At 49.7% G+C, this 19690-nt stretch overlaps 1 protein-coding gene across 2 annotated transcripts in view; it reads right to left on the bottom strand.

Moving 5' to 3' along the window:
- Positions 1–8067: 8067 nt before the first annotated feature.
- Anks6 (ankyrin repeat and sterile alpha motif domain containing 6) overlaps positions 8068–19690 on the bottom strand; it is a 43967-nt gene continuing 32344 nt past the window's right edge. For both annotated transcript variants that reach the window (XM_027403134.2, XM_035439883.1), the window contains 3 exons: positions 19490–19606; positions 13150–13246; positions 8068–9115 (listed from right to left, as the gene is read on the bottom strand). In XM_027403134.2, coding sequence (XP_027258935.1) covers positions 9066–9115; positions 13150–13246; positions 19490–19606 — 264 coding nt within the window. In that variant the 3' untranslated portion in view covers positions 8068–9065. The remainder of the gene's footprint in view (positions 9116–13149; positions 13247–19489; positions 19607–19690) is intronic.

Here is a 19690-nt window from a genome sequence, read left to right as displayed (position 1 = left end):
TCAATCCCCAGCACAGCACAAATTGGTCACAGTGACGCACAACTGTAATCCCAGTACTCAGGAGGCGAAGACAAAAAGACCAGGAGCTTAAAGCTGGGGAGACAGCTTAGTTGGTAAAGTGCTCACAAACAGGTGGACCTGAGCATGATCCCAAGAGCTCAAATAAACGTTCCAGCCATGGTCGTGTGTGCTTAGAATCCCAGTGCTGAGGAGGCGGGAACATGATGATCCCTGGGGCTCACACCCAAGGTTGACTTCTGATCTCCACAGACATCTTGTAGACACACACACACACACACACACACACACACACACACACACACACACACAGTAGGCCACATGAGACACTATCCCCACCCACCCCCAAAAGAACCCCAAAACCAAATAACAACAACAACAAAACAAAAAACCCAGCCTGCTTTGCAGAACTGGCTGTGCCAGCTGCTACAAACCACATCTGCTTCATACTGAGCCTGTCTGTCTGCCCATTTTTTTCTGCATGAAACTGGCAGGTAGAGAGTGTTTGTGTCTGTCACTCATGAGGGTGGACCTGCCTTCCCTTGTGGAGCTGGCTCATTATGTCTCTACTAGGACAACCACCTTCCCTGGGTTCGTGAATGCTGTTCCTAACTGCTCACCCCTTCTGGGTTCCAGTCAGAGGTGGACAGTGCAGTCCACTTTGTATCCTTCTTTTCCACCTTTAACTTTCATGCCCCCCAGTTTGTCGTTATTATTACTTTTCTTAGGGCTTTGTGATATTTTTGGCACCTTGTCAAGGAGTCTGAGATAGGTGGCATATACTTGTAATCCCAGAATTTGGGATGTTGGGGGGGGGGGGGGCTGAGGCAGGAGGATCATGAGTTTGATCAGCCTGGGCTACACAGTGTAAGATTCTATCTCAACAAACAAACAAAAACAAAAATAGCAGACATTCCCCACTTGCCAGGTCATGTCCCCTCAGTGCCCTGGACTGTGTTCTCTAAGCCACAGGGAACTATGGGAAGGGAGTAGAAACTTGTCCTTCCAGGTTTCCTGCTCGGCCCTGTACTGACCCTTCATCATGGGAGGTGGGTGATCTCTGCCGGTTTCCCAGGCTGAGGGCTCTTCACTGAAGACTTAGTTTTCTGCAGCATCAATTTCCCAGAGACCATACTACACATTGCCATTGCTGGTGACACCACAGCTGGAAATAGGAATGCTGAATAGGAGGGAAAGACACGCATTATGTGTGGAACACAGCTGGCTTCCAAAGCAGGTCCCTTCCAGGGAACTGTAAGAAAAGTGAAGAAAAACTGAAAGTGGACATATCCGTTCCCATCCCTTGGGTGTCCTGTCTCCAGGGAGTGCGCATATCTCAAGTTCATTTTCAGTCCTGCAAGTCTGTCAAAAAGGTTCAGAATGTGACCCATTTCATAGCTGTAGAGGCAGTAGAGCGTGGGGGGTCAGACGCATGCCAGTGTGACAGAAAGCCAAGGGGGATCTGCACACAGCACTCCATCTACTTAAGGCACCATGTGCCCTGAGCTGCCATGTGTGCAACTTCCCTGCCGATGCTTACATATGAGCGCAAGTGAAGGGCCCCCAACCTTTTAGGATTGTTTCGTTGGCAATTGTAGTCCAGGCTGGCTATGAACTTGTGATCCTCCTGCCTCAGCTTTCCAATTATTAGGATTATAGGCATGCTCCACTGTGCCTAGCTAAGGAGGCTTTTGTTCTGAGCCAGAGTGAAGCTATAATCCAGGATGGCCTCCAAGCTATATAATTCTCCTGCCCCCATCTCCTGAGGGCTAGGAATACAGACATCCAGGGCATCACCATGTTAGGCTTTTACAGACTGCTAAGCACCTACTGTATAGTATACACCAGGGACACCTTTTCTCACTTATTCACCCCCCCATCATCACAACAGGAGGGACTTACTCTCTCCACTTTATGGAGGCAGCGATTGAAGCTTAGAGGTTCCAAAAGGATGTGATGTCACTATCAGGTAGGATGGCTATCCTTTCTCCTGGTTGAGCTGAACTATGAAGTCATTTGATTTGAAGGCTTGGGGCCTCTCATTAGCCTTGTGTTCTCTCAGGCTGCTCCCCATCATTTTCTTGCCCTGGGAACCAGATGAGCAGCAGTCACACATGGTACTTCCCAGGGCTCTCCTCCCCCATGGCTTAGGCAGTGCTCAGAGCTCTGGCAGCCCCAGGGATCCCCCATCTGGTTGCTAAAGCTTGCAGTCTCCTGGGAAGTAGTTCCTATAGCTCCAAACAGGTGCAGAGGGCTGGAAAGACCTGTTGTTTCAGGGTAGGCAAGTGAAGGCCCCTGGAGTCACAACTTCCCACGACAAGTGAGGAAGGTGTCACTATATTCCCCTGAGCTGGGGGAATGAAGCTGCCTATGGCCCTGTGGATAAGGTGTTCAGGCATAGCCTGGGTGTCAGAGAATGCAGTGGGACAACATAGAGCAAATACAGCCAAGAGCTCAGTCATAGCCAACCTTTGTGACAGGTTAGTGTAAGGGGCCTAGAATTGCAAGGGCATGATGGTCTCAGGCTGCTCTTTAGTTTGAGAGGGCATAGAGGGCATTTTCCTCCAAGACTCACTCCCTGGAAACTTCTAGAGCCCAGTCAACAAGGGACTGGAGTCCAGACCTGATGCCTTTAAACTCTGGTTGGTGTCACTTGATGAACAAGGCATCGGGTGATTCCAGGAGCAACAGGTTCTCAAGTCAGAGTACTTCAGACTGGAAGGTGCCTGAGATGTGGAAAGCGGGCTCAGAGAGGGCAAGCAAGGTTGCCCAGCACAGCCAGTCACCCTGAGTCCACACTCCCAGGTGTGCTCTTTGCTTATGCAGTTATTGGAAATCCCTATGATAAAAGTCACTGAACCCACTAGTGCTCAGCCTGAGGAGCTGTCATAAAAGAGGATGTTGCCCTAGAAGTTGAAAGCTTTAAGGACACAGCCCTGTTGTTTGAAAACAGCATCCTGGTTCATTTTAGTGTGTGCACTTCACAAAGACACCACTGATGTGCTGGCTTTCCCCTTGCTGGATCCCTGGGAGATGTAGACTCAGGAAACATTTTGCTTCGAGCCTGTGGGAGCCAGAGAAGTCCCAAGCCTAGCATGTTTCCTAGGGAGCAAGCTGCAAGGCTAGGGCAATATAGAAGGCAGGTATGCTATAGAAAGGTCACAGTGAATGTATTGAAAATGAGACTTTGTTTTGTCATTGACCTGCTATGTGACCTTGGGTGGGTGCCACCCCATGTTTCCTCAACATTGTTCCAGTGTTGGGGCTAGCTGAGACCCTTGTTTTCCCAGCTGTTGTCCCTGGTACCACTTTTATTCTTCCCTCAGGTTTGCAAAGCCTGGGAAAGGGTTGGAGTTGAAATGGAGGTTTTTCTCCTGTTTCAGCTCAGGGTTACTGAGTGACTTAGTCTCTGCATGTGACAGCTGGCGAATAAGAATCTCCTGAGGGGCTCTGTCTAGATCTGACCACGGACAGCAAGTGAATGACAAGCCATCTCCTGCTCACTCTGGGCTGACATGGCAGCCAAGGATGCTGTTAATTTTGCTGTTTACAGAAAGAAGTCCAGTGTAAGTGGAGGCTTTTTTGGTGTTTAAAGCCAGATGGTATTTCCTGCCTTGATCAGCCTCAGAGCTTTGGTTCCCATGGCAACCCTGAAGTTCCACCTACTGCAACTTCCTCATTCTCCAAGCTTCTTCCTCTTCCACCATAGTGTCAGGGGCCCAGGAGAATAAAGCCATTAACTAGTGTGTTGCATTGCACTTCACAGCTGACACTACACTCCAGCATTTATGACCTCACCACAGAGCATCTGCTGTCTCTCTGCTTTGTGCAGGGAAACCCAGGCTCCAGAGACAGACAGATGATCTGCTCCACTTGCCCTCATTGGTGTCAGCAGGACTCCAGCCAGGTCTGATGTCTCTGGACCTTTGGTGGGATGAGCATACCCTAGCAACCCTCCACTGTGCTTACAATTCCTCAGTTCCTAAATGGCCGATTTCATTTGTAAGTTGGGCTAAAATCAAGGTGTGGCATCTTTACCAAGTTAACTTCTCTGAACCTCACTTGATCAGCATCATGGTAATAATGATGCCTCTGAAAGGGTGGGGAGATCACATATGGACACATATACAGCCACAGTATATGGCAACCGGATTTGAAGACCTAAGATCAACCATAATTACCCCCAAGACACTGACTAGGTGGATTATTCTGCTTGTGGAACCTGATTCATGAAAGTCTGAGAGGTGTCCAACTTGACACTGCAGCATGATACTGTCATGATACTACAGACGTGTTGGGCACACAGCTCTGTGATGCATGCAGCTCTGCAGGTTGTGGGTTGGACAGCATACAGTGCTTGTTTGCTGTCATAAGAGCAGTGTAACCTTCTCAAGATGCAAGGGTCATGCACATTCCTGACGACCTTGCAGGGATTTCACTTATGAATGACCTGGGGAGTAGACCCTACTTTAAGTAGCAGGACTGTAGCTTATAAGCACTGTGCCAGTGTTCTGAATGGTTCATTGTGCAGAGAGGCATGGTCATATCTGTAGAAAACTCCCAGAAGCTTCAGGGCTCTAGGAGTGTGGACAGGAGCTGGTGTAGAATATTCCCCCAGGTATAAGATTTCGAGAAGGGCTCCTGAGGCTGCTGCCTACGTTCTGCACATCCCAGGACCCCATGGGGCTTTGGCAGTGATTGTGCCTGACCTTGGGACACTCAGTAGAGGATGGGATGATGTCAACCGGCTATATCTTGCAAGGCAAAAATATACTCATTGATAATGACTTGGCCAAATCTTTTGAAAGAAAATTTACTTTTTAAAAAGTCATCCTTTCTCAGGAATGCCAAAGGACACATTTAAGCTCATGACAGAAGGGGGACCGAAGTGGACCTGACAGTCGGCACCTGGTGTTGCTCTTTCTGCCAGTTTTCTTTGCTCTGTATTCTGTATGACTGTGGTTTGCAAACTGAATTATGTGCATTAAGTTAATTACTATCCAATTAACAAATATTTTCTATTCATTCTTGCAATCAGTCTGGCTGGTACATTTCATAAACCAGCTCTTTTGCCTGTCCCCAGCTCTGTGGTGGTCAATGTGGCGGTGCCAAGTGGCTGATGAGTAGTTCATGCGGTTTGACCCTCACATGACAGACAGAAAAAACAATGACCAGGAGCTCAGGTGCCAGGGAGTGCTTTCCTTGTGATGCGCTCTCAGACTGCCAGTTAAGCTCCACACCTGCCCCTTGAGCCAGGACTGTCATTATTCTAGAGGATGACAAGCAAGGCAAGGACTTGGCTTGGCTCCCGGGGTTTCCCCAGTGCCTCTCTGACGAAGCTCAGGCCTCAGCAGATGAGCCTGCATCCCAGCTCCCACAATCCCTGAGGACACAGCAAAGTCAGCTTGCCCGATAGCTTCATTCATAAATCCCTCCACCTCTGGGCCCTTGCCACTGGTTCCCCATGCTGCATGACCTTAACCCTCTTTATTCTATGTGGGTTTTGAGAGGCAGACTCTACTAGTGTAGAATGGCTATTCGATCTAGATTTATGTCAACTTGATAGAACTATAGTCATCTGAGAGGTGGGAATCTAAACTGAGAAAATACCTCCAGAAGATTGGGCTGTAAGCAGACAAGCCTATAAGGCATTTTCTTAGTGACTGATGGTGCCATCCCTGGACTGGTGGTCCTGGGTTCTGTAAGAACGTGGGATGAATAAGTCTTGAGGAGCAAGCCAGTAGGCAGCACCCCTCCATGGCCTCTGAATCAGTTCCTGCCTCCAGGTTCCTGCAGTGATTGACTATGTCGAGGCAGTGTAAGCCAAATAAACCATCTCTTTCCCAAGTTTCTTTGGTGGTGGTGTTTCATCACAACAATAGTGACCCTAATTAAGACAGTGGCCTCTAGCCTTTGAATGGACACTTGCAGGCAGGGAAGTGGGACTGGGTGGCAAGAGAGAAACAGAGGAGACTGAAAAGCATATGAGGGACTGTGGAGTCCCCAGGCTGGGTCTCAGTGGCTGAACAAAGCAGACCCTGAAGGAGCGGTGACCATGCCTGTGACAAGCTCTGAACCCCACCTTCACCTGCTCAACTGGATGAGTCACAAGTGAATTAGCTGAGAACTGGAGAAATAAGAGGGCGTGGAGCATGGTGACTCCACCCCAGGGGGCATTCCTACCTCAGGAAGGGGGCTTACTAGCCAGTTCTGAGGCGTTGGCTATGCAGGGCTTTGGGGAAACTGGCTTGAAAGTCTCTGAAATGTGAGAGGTAACAACCCAGATCAGGGGACAGAGCAGAGGTAAGACTGACTGACCTGAAGGGTGGGAAGGCCACTGGACAACAGGGCCATGAGCGGGACTCCCATCTACTGGTCCTGAAGCCGAAAGCAAAATTCTCCGCTGTAACCAGAGGTTACAGAGCAGCTGCTCTCCCATGGCCTCTAAGGAAAACTCTGTCAGCAATCACACTCCGCTCCCACTCCAGCCTGACCACCACCATGCTTTCTACTCTGTGCATCTGCCACTGTGGAGACATTGTGGTCTTTTGTCTGGCTTTTCCCTTAGTGCCAGTCTCAGGTTCATCAACGAGTAACATTCCTTTCTATAGACAGACCACACTCATACACTGACATACACCTGCCGTGATGGTGACAGTCAACGTGACAGGATCTACGATAATCTAGGGAGGGACTGCCTAGATTAGGTTGGCCTGTGGGTATGCTTGTGAGCCATTTTCTTAGGTCACCGAGGTGGGAAGACCCACACTGAATGTGGGTGGCACTGTTCTGTAAGTTCAGCCTTGAACAATGAAAAGGAGAGCTGAGCACACATCCTGGTTCTACTGACTACAGTTGTGACCACCTCCCTCAAGCTCCACCTCCATGGCTCCCCTGCCAAGATTGTAACAAGGAACAGTGAGCCAGGTGAACCCTTTCCTCCTCGATATGCCTTTGTCAGCAGCAACACAAGAAGCCAAGACCTCCACCTCTCGCCTGTTGTGATGGTGAGGTCTCCTTTCAACACGATTTCCAATCCTTTTAGAAATATGCTGAGGAAGGGAACCTCTGGGTTAGATATACAGTTGTGTTTATACTTTCGGGTGCTGGGCTTAATTTCTAGGCCTTGCAAACCTGGAGGCAAGTACTCAACCAATAACCTTCTTCCCAGCCTGGCTGGGTGAACACTGTTTTTCTTATTGAAGGCTCTCTCCTGCTTCCTAGTTTTTCATGGTTATGGGGGAGGGGGTAAGACCTCAAAAGGACTCCAGGAGTGTTTTCTGAGATTTGGATTTCAGAAGTAAAACTGAAGCTGTCATCACTGTACCCTCTTATTAGGGTCAAGGCTGATGTGTCAACTGGAGACTTGGGTGTCAGGGTAACTGGCTAATGGGCACCTATTCCTGTCACCTCTACATGCTACTGACATTGGGAATCACCTGCCAGTCCACCCTCCACTAGTCGGAATCCCCTCTTAGCTGAGCACACAGGGAACTTCTGTGCCTACCTGGGGGATGCTCCTTCCCTGCGTGTTCTTTCTCACGGGGAGCTGCCCGGTCCACAGGCTCCCCAGTCCCCCACATACCTAGACACCACCTTCTGTTTGCCTAGGCTCCAGGTGGCTGAGGCACCAAGACCAGGGCTGAGGCACAATTCTTTACAGAGACAAGGAGAAACTCCAAGCGTATTTATAGCACTTTACACCCCTTCCCCACTGTAAAGCTACAAGGAGGAAATGACAAAATGTCATTTGTTTGGTTGCTGGCTGGGTTGCTCATTGCTGACAGGCAGCCAGACATCAGGAAGATGGACTCTGAGGTGAGTGAGACCTGCATTCAAACCAGTGTCCCTCGTTAGCTGGGAGTGACCTTCATAAAGCTGGTTAACATGGTGTGTCAGTCACCAAACTGGCAGCAATGAAAGTTTCCAGCTGCCTCAAAGGGTTACTGAGGAAATGGGGTAAGGTGGTACACAAATAAATACCCTGCAGCACATTACAGCTGCACAGGAGGGAAGCCCAGCAACATGCTATGCCCTGAAGAACATGAAGACAGGAGACACATCCCCATTTTTAATATATGCTGCTTGCCAAGCAAAAATCTTCCCAAGAATCAAGTCTCCATGTGGAAATAATGAGTCTAATGTGAAGAAAATGGAAACCAGCTGCAGGGCTGAACCAAAACGGAACCGTGATCTTCAACTATTGGCTACAGCCACCCTAGTGTGGCTTGGGAAAAAGTCACAGCCCAGCACAGCCCTGCCACCAGAGTATCCTGATGAAGATGGCCGGGGCTGTGTCTCCCGGTCTTGTTGGGGGAGGCTCCTGCAGGAAACAGGGTCCTGCTCTGGGTGATCTGGCCCCACTCCAGCGGGGCAGGAGTAGCTGGAGACCAGGAAAGCGGCTTGGTGCTCCCTCGTATGGCTCTTCATCCACAGCCCCCTCCTGCACCTTCACCTCACTGTCCATTTGTGCTCTCAGTGCCACAACCATAGGTGTGTCCAAGTCTGCTCCAGGAGAGCAGTGCCCCAACAGCAGGGGGAGCCTGGCCAGTCTTCTGGAAGGAACTGGAAAGCGAGTGTGAAACTCTCAAGGGTCTTGGCACCTCTTCCCTGGCAGCCTGCAGAATTCGGCACCAACTTCACTAGGGACCACATTAGGCTTCCTCACATGTTGAATAGGACCCACTAGTGACGGCCACAGTGGGGTGCTTCACCACACCTTCTGCAGGGGTTCACCTGTGTGTAGCATCTTTCCTGGAAGAGTCCAGAGGTTTTGAAGGCAGCACCTACTTGGATGTAGAGGTTAGTGTTTACATCTGCAGCCATGCAGCCTCCATCTTGGCCTGCGCATTTTCAGGCCTGTCCAAAGCATCAGCAAGAGTCCCCTGCATCAGCTCTGACAGTTTGGCTAGTCAGCCATCTTCCTGTCCATTTGCTGTCCTGGTGAAGAAATAACCCAGAGGCAGACACAATGGAGGGGCAGCAACTCTCTGCTCAACCCTCAATGTCTCAGGGCTCCGGTGCCAGCAGAACCATCAAAACTCCAGCTACCTCTTGCTAGACACTGCTTCTTCTGGCCTTACCCATCCAGACATGGCTTATGTCGTTGTCACAGATGGACAGAAGAAAGAGGAAGAAGGGGAAGAAACAGATTTAAAAGATGCAACCATCTTCAAGATTCCTACCATCTACACAGCTCCAGGGTAAAGGGGGCTTTCTGGACGCCATCTGATTTTGGCACCTTGGGACAGCTATTCCCTGGTAATGCCAAGAAGAAAACTGAGGCTTGGGAAATGAAGCAACATTACTTAGTGAATGGTGGCTAAGCTGGAGCTGGGTCCACTCCACTCACTTCAAAAAGGAGGGCAGTGAGGTAATGAGTGACATAATGGACATATTCCCTGGACATAATCCAGGCAGGGTACCTGCTGCCATTTACCCCATTCCCCAACCCCTGACTGTGCCATGTCCACACCTGCCCTAAGGACCTGCTCCTGTCCTCCGGGACCTCCCAATGGAGCCTGAGATCTCACTGATGACTGAGTCCTTGGGTCACCACACAAGCTATCATACATCTTGACATGGCTCCAACTGCCTGGCTTGCCAAGGGTCACAGTGAGTCTTTTTGTGGTCTCAGAGAGACGAGGGTCTGGTGAGGGGCAGATGTTCAATAAATGTCCCAAGAATAAAAGGATAAAAAAGGATACGGGTGTCCAGAACATTCCAGCAGGATGCTGGACAGCAATGCCTCCCACTTTGCAGTGCACAGAAAGCCCACTGACTAGGGTTCCTGCCAGCTGAGTCAGGGAACCCCCTTACCCTGATGCCCTACTGATAAGCAGGCCACTTCTGCAGGGCTATTATTGAGAACAGAGGTCATTCCTAAGGACTCCAGCCTGGCTCAGACGGAGTGCCCCAGCCTTGTAGTTTGCAGCTGTCACTGTTCCAGGTGAAGCAGGGCTTTCTCAGTGGTGTCCAAGGGACCCTGGTCTCACAAGAACACCTTATAAAAGCCACCATGAGAAATGGAACAAGCTTTGTGTCCTCAGGAAGCGGCCCAGCACAATGAAGGTACTGAGACTCCTTACTGCAAGGGCAATCTTCCATCTTGGCTTTGACTAGTGTTTGCCAAACCCTCCTGTATGGAACCTGACCCTTTTTCCCCTTCCTCCTCCAGCGGTGCCATGCGAGCCACCGGGTGCCAGTGAAAGGTATCCTCTATAAGTCTTATAAAATATATAGGTTTATGATAATTAAGACTGAGTTAACAGATGAGAAATCCTAGTCATTGGCCAAGCAGCATTGTACCTAATACAAGTCTCACTGTGCATTAATTTGGGCCCTAACTCAGGCGGGCAGCTGGCGTAGAGCGCACACGTGGCGGTGGGGCTCGGTGGCTTTTGGCAGAAAGATTTATTGTAACATGACCCAGCTTCCGCAAACCCTCCTGCCAAAACTTAACATATCTCATGGGACTAGTGCTCCAAGGGGGCCTTCTGGGGATTACTGGAAGTCATGGAGCAAGGGACACACTTCTTGTGGAGGGCTAGGAATAACCATGAGCAGAGAAGGGTCCCCAGAAGAGATGGTGACAGCCCAGAAAGGATGCCAGGACTCTCACCAATCAGCACATTTCATGGGAGGAAAGGGCTCAGAACCATTCAAGTGTCACCCAGAGTATGACTCACATCAACCCTGTTGTCCAGCCCTTAGATGAGGTTCCAGGGCCTGTTTTATAGAAGCCAGCTCTAGGACAGCACCTGTCTCACAGGTGTCCTGCCTGAGAGCCATGCCAATCCTGGAGGTACACGAGATGGGGCAATAACAGGCAGCACATTCCTAGCCTCAGACTCTTAATGCTGGGCGTTTGAACCTCAGCCAAGGGTAGCCTCTGAGGACACTGGTCATCCACAACAGCAAGAAGCACTACTGCATCCAACTCCAGAGGCAGACAGGATGGGCACAGCCTGGACGTGGAGGCCACCTGCTCTGACTTACACTTAGCACAGCTCTGCCAGGGCAGAGTAACTGGAGGGCTGCTTTCTGCCTCCTGGGTCTACTTCCTCATGTTCAGTGTGACATTAAACAGTGTGGAGGACAAATGACCATGCCAAGAAGCTTGGGCACATTAACAGGAACTTAGCAAGCATGTCCCCTTAGAGCAGTAGTTCTCAACCTGTGGTTCCAACTCTTTCGCCAAACCTCTGTCTCTTAAAATATTTACATTATAATTCATAACAGTAGCAAAATTACAGTTGTGAAGCAACAATGAAATTACTTTTATGGTTGGGGTCACCACAACATGAGGATCTGTATTAAAGGAGAGCTGCATTAGGAAGGTTGAAAACCACTCCTTAATAGTCTATAGGAACTTCATATGGTCTTAGTGATGAGGGGATGGGAGGTACAAGAGACCTGTTGGATCCATTGAGCCATCAGAAAACACAAGGCTCTGACCAATGTGGTGGCCATGGCTTCTAACAGCCAGGATGGAGGGACAGATAAGAGATGGCTCAGCACAGCTCATAGGAAAGATCTGACTTCCGAGGAAACTGCTGTCTGCCCGGTGCCTCCTAAGGGCTCAAGCACCTCTCTTACCAGAGTCCTGGCCAGCTGTGTGCTGGCCTTGACCCCTGACCCAAAGTCCACAGCACGGAGCTGACTTTCCTGCTGCTGCTGAGGCTGGGTCTGCCTGGTCACAGGTTTCCCTTCCCATCAAGATTCTCCAGACAAGCTCCAGCTTCCCTCTCATGCCCAGCACCCAGCACCCAACATAAAATACAAAGAGTGGGTCTGAAAGCCAGTCTCTCCCTTAATAGGAGACAGTAGAGAATACATAGGCCAACTAACTCTTGAGGGGCACAGCATTAATAAGGCAGAGAAGAAACCCAGAAATTTCTATTCAACAGCCTTCTGAGGCCCAAAGTCCTTCCTTTTGTTTGTTTTTTGGTTTTTCAAGACAGGATTTCTCTGTATAGCCCTGGCTGTTCTGAAACTTGTTCTGTAGACCAGGCAGGCCTTGAACTCTTAGAGATCCATCTTCTCTGTCTCCCAAGTGCTGGGATTAAAGCCCCAAGTCCCTATCACAATGCAGTACCTTAGTCCCTGGCTGTGTGCCAGTACAGAAAGCTGTATCTGACTCTGGGCCACTTCATGGGGCCCAGGGCCTCATTTTCCCAGCTCTCTACCCTGTAGGTAGGGAAGGCAAAGGCCACAAAGGAGGAGAGAGCCATGCAGTGGATTGAGAGCCTCTGCAACAGAGGAAAGCAATCTGTACACTGACACTTGCTGCTTGTATGCAGCAGCTGCAGGCAAGAACTACTGTAGTGACGTACACGGCACAGAAGACCCATGTGTGTATGTAGGGACATGAAGAAAGGCCTTGACTTCTATAACAAATAGTCTCATGTATCCACGGCTGGCCACAAACTCACTACATAGCCAATGAATACTTTGAACTTCTGATCCTCCTGCCTTCACCTCCACGAGTGCTAAGATTACAGACAAGTATCACCACATCATTTATGTGGAGCTAGGGATTGAGCCTGGGTCTTAATGCATGCTGGACAAGCCGTCTACCAACTAAGCCTCATTCCCAGTACAGCTGGATGTGTTACAGCAAGACAGAGCAGGCAGGGCTTACCTTCCACCAAAACGTTCCCCTATCTGTGGTTAGTGTTGCTTAAGCTACTGCAGGAACTACATTTCCCAGCCTGCTTTGCATCCAGGTAGAGTTATGTGATGACTGGGGGGCCAGTGAAGCATGAGCAAAGGCATTTAGGAAGAAGCTGTGTTTGTCATTTCCATTCTCCCTTTCTGTCCACCAGAAGCAAAGACTTTAAAGGTCCTGGGGATGGTAGGTCACCAGCAGTAAATATGGGGGGGGGTGTCCCTGAGTCACTGTGTGAACCCCATTACCAACCAGGAGCACCCAAATGGAATGTTGAGAGACTCAGTCTCTATACATGGGAGTCCTGTACAGTAACACCAGGGCTGTTCTGGTGGAGAGGACAGTGAATGGCCAAGACATAAAGTGGCAGTTTGGGGCAGCAGCTTGGGCCCTGGCTGTGTGAAGGAGTGTTGATGCTCAGGGCGCTCACACTGAAGGTCACAGCAAAGAGGCTCACGTACAGGGACTGTTGCCAGGGGCCCTGGTGTTGCTGGCGCTGCTCTCAAAGGAAGAGTGGAAGTTGTGAATGGTTTCCTGTAGAATCTGTCTCTCACGCCCCTGTGGACAGAATAGAAACACACACAGAGGTCCTGTTAGATCTGTGGTTGTTTATTCAACGGACTGTGGTTGAGGCTCAGTGCACACTTGAAAACCCTGAGTGTTCTGGAGGGAAACAACTACCTAATTGACAGAGTATCAAGTTCAGGGAAACCAGACTGAGTCAGAAACTCCCAGTGCCCACAATGACAGCTGCTGAAGGGAGACCCCAGGGTACAGGGGTCTTGTCTCTAGTTGAGGAATGACTGAGGGACCTACCTGGCTCACGGGGAGGGCTCCTCATGTGCCCAACTTCCCTACAACAAAGTCCTCAGCCCCCAATTTTGATGTGGGGAAAGGCAGAGGTGGCTGTTTTCCTGGATCTAGGAGAGGCCGTTCCCCCAATGCCCAGGTGAGAAGCAGCAACAGACACACACAGGTTAAACATGGACTAAAACCCAATAGCCTGGGTTCAAATCCCAGTTGTCCTGTTTGCCTCTCTGGGCTTCAGTTTCCTCATCAGTAAGTGGGGTAAGGGTAGTAACTCAGCAGGTAGGTTGCATCATGGGACTCTGCATAGCAGCAGGGGGGTCCCGACCAGGGGATAGCACAGTCTGTTGGACTGCATGTTCTAAATTATGAATAGATGTGGTCAAAACTTAAAGCAAGTTACCAGCGCATTATCAGCTGGGCACGGTAGCACACACCTTTAATCCCAGTACTTGGGAGGCAGAGACAGGAGTTCAAGGGAAACCTGGTCTACAGAGAGAGTTCCAATATAGCCAGGGCCACATAGTGAGTCCCTGTCTAAAAAGGGGGGCGGCATTATCTCCAGCAGATTGTTCTCTGTGAAAGTGCCCACAGATGAGGCTGGATTTCAAATGTTCTTTTCTTTCATTTCATGAACTTCCGCCAGCTACAAAGTGTCTTCTCCAGATCCCAGCATGGGGGACCTCCTGTGCTGACAGGATAATGAGAACTGCCCTTTATGCCAACCTCGCAGATGACCTTAAAAACTGTTAGTATTGGCAGGGTGTATGGCACCCGGCTGAAGGCTGCAGAGTAAGGGGCCAAGCACCAGATGTGAGCAAAGGAACCAGAAGCCATACTCCATCCGTGACAAGTGGTGGCATCCAGAGCTGGCCTCCTTCCCCTGAGCAGTATCTGTAACACGGGATAATGCAACCTGCCTCAACTCCCTGAGAAATAGGACAGGGACATCCAGGCCCCAGAGTTCTGTCTCCTTACCTCAACAGGACACCAGATAGTCAAACCATCATCACCAGGGTGGCAGTGACAACCTCCCTCTGGTCTGCTGAACATCCCCAGAAAGAAAGCAAATGACTGGTACATGTAGGTAATAGCTCTGATCCCTCTAGTAGCTCAAGAAATGCAAATTAAAACCAAGTGCATGTATGGGCCTACAAACACATGATGACTAGAAACCAAACCAAAAGGGCCATTGAGAGGGTTCAGTGTGTTAACATGCTTTTCCCTAAGACCAAGCTCAATCCACTGGACCCACAAGGTGAAAGCTGAAATAGATTCCTGCAAGTTGTCTGTGATCTCCACATGCACTCTGTAACACAAACAGACACAGAAACACATAATACACACACATACACATGTGCGTGTGCATGCACACGCAACTTAAGAAAAAGAAAAACAAAAAACAAATCAGCAGTGTTCAATGCTGACACGGCTTCCAGGGAACTGGAATTACAACCACAGCTAGTAGGGTGTCCATGGTACTTTCTGGAAAGAAACTCATGGATGACATGCATGCACTGTGGGTCTGGCTCTCTGAGTTGTAGACATCTATCCTGAGGACACTGGGAAGCCTTCATACAGAGCTGTCTGCTGCATCCACAAGTGGGCAGTCATATACCAACAAGCATGGATTTTAAAGAACAATTTTAATAAATTTATGTAAATTTATATCAGTAAGAATTCTGCAGGGCATAGGGACATATTCCTGTCATCCTAGCTCTCAGCAGGAGGCGGGAGAAACCTAAGTTCAAGGCCAACTTGGATTCTATAGCAAGGCTCTATCTAAAAACAAAACAAAAACAAAACCCAAGAGCATTCTTAGCAACCTGGGTAACTGCACAGATTTCAAACAAAGATAAACAAAGAAAACAGGATATAAATTATAGATCCAAATTTATCTCAGTGTCAAAAAAAAAAAAGCCCGGGGGCGGTGGGGGGATGACACTGCAGAGTAATTTGCCCCAAAGTGAATAGTGTTAGCCTCTGGGTGGCTGGATCATGATTTCTTAAAAATTCCTATCATTTTTGAACTGTACAAATTTAGTGCCTGGTGATGGTGGCACATGCCTTTTTTAATCCCAGCTCTTGGGAGGCAGAAGCAGGTGGATCTCTGTGAGTTCAAGGCCAGCCTAGTCTACAGAGTGAGTTCCAGGACAGCCAAGGCTACACAGAGAAACCCTGTCTCAAAAACAAACAAATAAAGAAAACAAAAAAAATCACAAAAAGAGGAACACAAAGAATTAAACTTAGAACCCAGGAAGGGCATGGTTTCTGCTGACCCTTCCGCAACACACAATCACCTGGGAGATTCATGGACCTAGCAGCAGACTCAAGGTCATGCCCACTGTGGTGACCTGCAGACATGGGGTCTATGTAACTTTACTAAAGGGTGTTATTAGGCTGGTGACAAATTTTTACACATGTATTCCTTGCTCAAGGCTGCTTGAACTCATCATGCAAGTAAGAATGACCTTCGACTTTTTTTTTTTTTTTTTTTTTTTGACTAGATCTCCTGTATCTCTGGCTGGCCTTGGACTTGCCATCTAGGTGAGGATGGCCTTGACCTTTTGGTCCTCTGGCCTCCACCTCTGAGTTTTGGTATTAGGGATATGCACCACCATACCCTGTTTTATGTAGTGCTAAGAATCAAAGTCAGGACTTCATGAATGCTGGGTAGGCACTCCATCAACTGAACATCTATCCTTAGCCCTCATTTAGAAACAAAAACGTCTAGGTTGTAAGGCTCAAGCATTTCTTTGAGCAAGAGGAGTGCTTTTTATCAGGATACATACCAGAAACAAATCACAATTCCTCCATGCAAAGCCCACTAATGGTCCCATTCCACTGCCTTTTTAAACAATGCTTCTTCAGGAACTGGAGAGATGGCTCAGCAGTTAGAGCCCTGGCTGCTTTTCCAGAGGACCCTGGTTGGATTCCCAGCATCCTCATGGCAGCTCAAAAACCTTTAATTCCAGTCTCAGGAATCTGATGCCCTCTTCTGGCATCCTTGGGTACTGCATGCATGTGGTGCACAGACATCCATGCAGGCAAAACATTCACACATAAAAATTATTCTTAAAAAATAAATAAAGTATCCTTTTAGGCCCACTCAGTTGATTCTCCAAGTCCCCCGGCATGCTTTGGACCTAGTTGCAAAAGCTTAGGCCTCTGGCATTTCAGAGATTCAGTCAGCAGTAGGTGTCCTCTTTAGCTGAGTGTCAAAAGAAAAGCCTGATTGTCAAAACAAGTTCACACTCAGCCTCAGTGTGGAGCTGGGGTCTCCAAAATAGAGCCAGGCAGGGCCTGCCCTGAGCAGCCAGGTCCAGTGCTGCAGGCCGGGATCTGAGAATGATATCTGGCTCCAGGAGTCACGTTCTAGCCACTATGTCACGCTAAGAACCAGGGCAAGAGTGGGGAGTGCAGCCAAAGGCCATATTCTCTTGTTAAATTTCTCCCATTGTGCCTTCCTCTAGGACACTGTGGTACTGCCCATTCCAGTGGACTGTGCCTGGGGCAACAGGGTCTTCCTCAGGCAGTGACTCAGGAGGGTGGCTGCAGCTGCGGAATCACCTGGCTTGGCAGAAGTGGGCTTCAAGGGGGAAGGACAACATGCACTCTTGGCTCAGCATCTCAGGTAGGGTTCTCCTCATAGAAGCTCCAAGGAGGATTGCCCAGCTAACCTTTCCGCTTGTGAAGGAGCCTTCTTTAGAACAGAATGCAGGGCCTGTGCTAACCAGGGAGCAGGAAGCTGTCAACATTGGAGAAAACAGAAGGTTCCTTTCTGCAGTTGTGAGAAATGCCTGTGGGGTGTTGGTAGCTATCCAGTCATCAACTCTGTTGAGACAGTCACCTTCCTGAGATCGGCACACCTTTCCTTTTGTCTCCCTGGGCCAAGGAGCCCATGGCTACACGGGGTAGAGGAGGTCACGGGGGCATTAGCCACTGCCATCTCCATGCCACCTCCTGTAGCGCCCATTCCCTGTCTGTCCTCACCATCCACATTCAGAACCTTCTCTGGTTCTCTCCTTGAACTTGTCATTGGCTTTCCTGCTGTCCTTTCTTTGGCCACATGTCCATCCTTAAGGCTAGGAGGAAGGCAGAAACCCCAACCCCTGCCCACACTCTTTGCCCTTTGCCCTTTTTCAAGATCCTGTACTCCCTCACGTGGGTCAGCCCTCCATCTCAGCCTTTGCCTATGTCCTCTGGCTTCCCCGATGAGTGTCTCCCTGCACATGTGTTCTCCTTGGCCTAGTCCATTTCTGCCTTCAACTCCCTTATCTGGCGCCTCCCATTAGGTCTGCTCTCCATCTCTACTTCCTCAGGAAGGTCTCCTCAGGTCCTGCCTGCCTAGCTCACACTCTACCTAAAGGACAGGGCATCTCATGTCTGCCCTCCTTCGTGTGTGCCTGTAGCTTACTGACACTGCTGAGACATGATCACACCAAGTTCAAGCCAGTCTCTGCCTCTTATTGTGTGACCCTGCACAAATTCCTCCGTGTGTTTGTGTGTGACTGTGTGTGTGTGTGGGGGGGTGTTTCTCAGCATGGTGCTGGTCTCAGCAACACATAGCTCTCAGAACTCACATGGTACCCAGGACAACACTGATTCTTTTCCATGAGTAAGTCAATGCTTCAAAGCCTTCAGGGTTTGGCTACCAATATGGAATAGCCAAGGGCTTCTGTTCCCTAGCTGACACCCTTCCTAACCATGGAGACATGCCTGCAGCCTGCTTCTGCCTCTTCAATCTCCATTTTTGAGAGGGTAACAGGAGCCTTGCTGGTGTCGAGGAAGTCAGGGTCTGCCACCCGCCTCTGAGCTGGACTCCATTGCCTACCCAAGCCTGGATGAGACACTTTCAGAGACACCAATAGGAAAGACAAGGAAAATGCCAGCCATGCAGAGCCTGCGTGGTGCTCACTCACTCATGAAGGGTCACCTAACAGAAGCAACAACAGACACTGACCCAGGCCTAGTTATACAGCAGAGAGGAAGAGAGGGAGGCTGCAAGCCCTGGGTTCAGATCCTGCCTCAGATGCCCACCACAGAAGCCAGATGCAGTCCAGTCTGGGAGTCTCTTCTCCCTTGCCAGGCAGCTGTGCACACTCTGGCCTTTATGAGGGCTGACTAAGACATGTTTGCTGATGACTTGCAGATGATAAAGGGTGGCATGAACATGTCTTTGCTGTGGGTACTGCTCATCCACTCACTGCTGCAGAGCATGCTCCAAAGGGCAGAGAAGGAACCAGAAGCTTGGCCACACTCCTGCCTAGCCTCACACTGCAGCACAGCCTGAAAAAAGCCAAACCATCAAGAAAAAGGCAGAGTCCACATTACCCTGACACACTGCTACTGCTCCACAAGTGGAGACTGTGAAGCAAGGGGCAAGAAAAACAACAGGTAAGCAGGCATTGTAGCTGCTGAGCCAGCACTTGATGGGAAAATGGCAGCCCGACAGCAGCCACAGCTAGTGTCTGCACCGTGTGCTGTGGACTGGGCACTGCAGACATTCACTTGTAAAGTGAGGAGATGGAACATTAGGTATTAATGTGGGACACAGTATGGAAAATATGTGACAGCCTTGGGTTCCAGGGGCTCTGCTAGGAACCTTAGCTTATGCAACAGCCCTAGTCCCCATTCTATAGACAGGACAGGGCAGAGAGGTCCAGAGAAGAAATGCCTTGTCCTGAGATTCTACCCACAGCTAGTCTGATCCCAGGGTTCTCATCCCACAGTGTTGTCAAAGGCAATACGCATTTGCCTCACGGTTGAAACCACCCAAGGAAATCTGTATGTAAACTGGAGGAGCTGCAACCTTGTGGGGAGAGGTACCTGCAAAGGGAACAGGCTTCATGGGGAGGTAGTGGGTTCTCAGACATGACGAGTGTGCAAGCAGGCCACCTGTCACATGCCAGAGGAGACCCTGAGTGGCCATCATGAAGGTCTTGGTGGTCTTCAGCCTTTGAACAAGGTGAGTAGGAAGTTACAACACAGTACCTTGCCTGCATTCAGCTCAGAGATGGCAGCCAGAATCTGCTGCCGGGAACCATCCGTCTTAATACCCAACTCCTGCAGGTCGCCGTCGGTAAGCGTGAGGAAGGCTTCCATGTCCACCTAGGGAGAGAAGAGCTTGACACTGTCTGTGGGACACTCTCCCCCACTGCACATGTGCCACGGGGGTAGGGGGGTTGTTGAGCC

Source organism: Cricetulus griseus, chromosome 2 (genome assembly GCF_003668045.3).
Source record: "Cricetulus griseus strain 17A/GY chromosome 2, alternate assembly CriGri-PICRH-1.0, whole genome shotgun sequence".
NCBI classification, from domain to species: Eukaryota; Metazoa; Chordata; class Mammalia; order Rodentia; family Cricetidae; genus Cricetulus; species Cricetulus griseus.
This window is presented reverse-complemented; position numbering and strand designations above follow the sequence as displayed.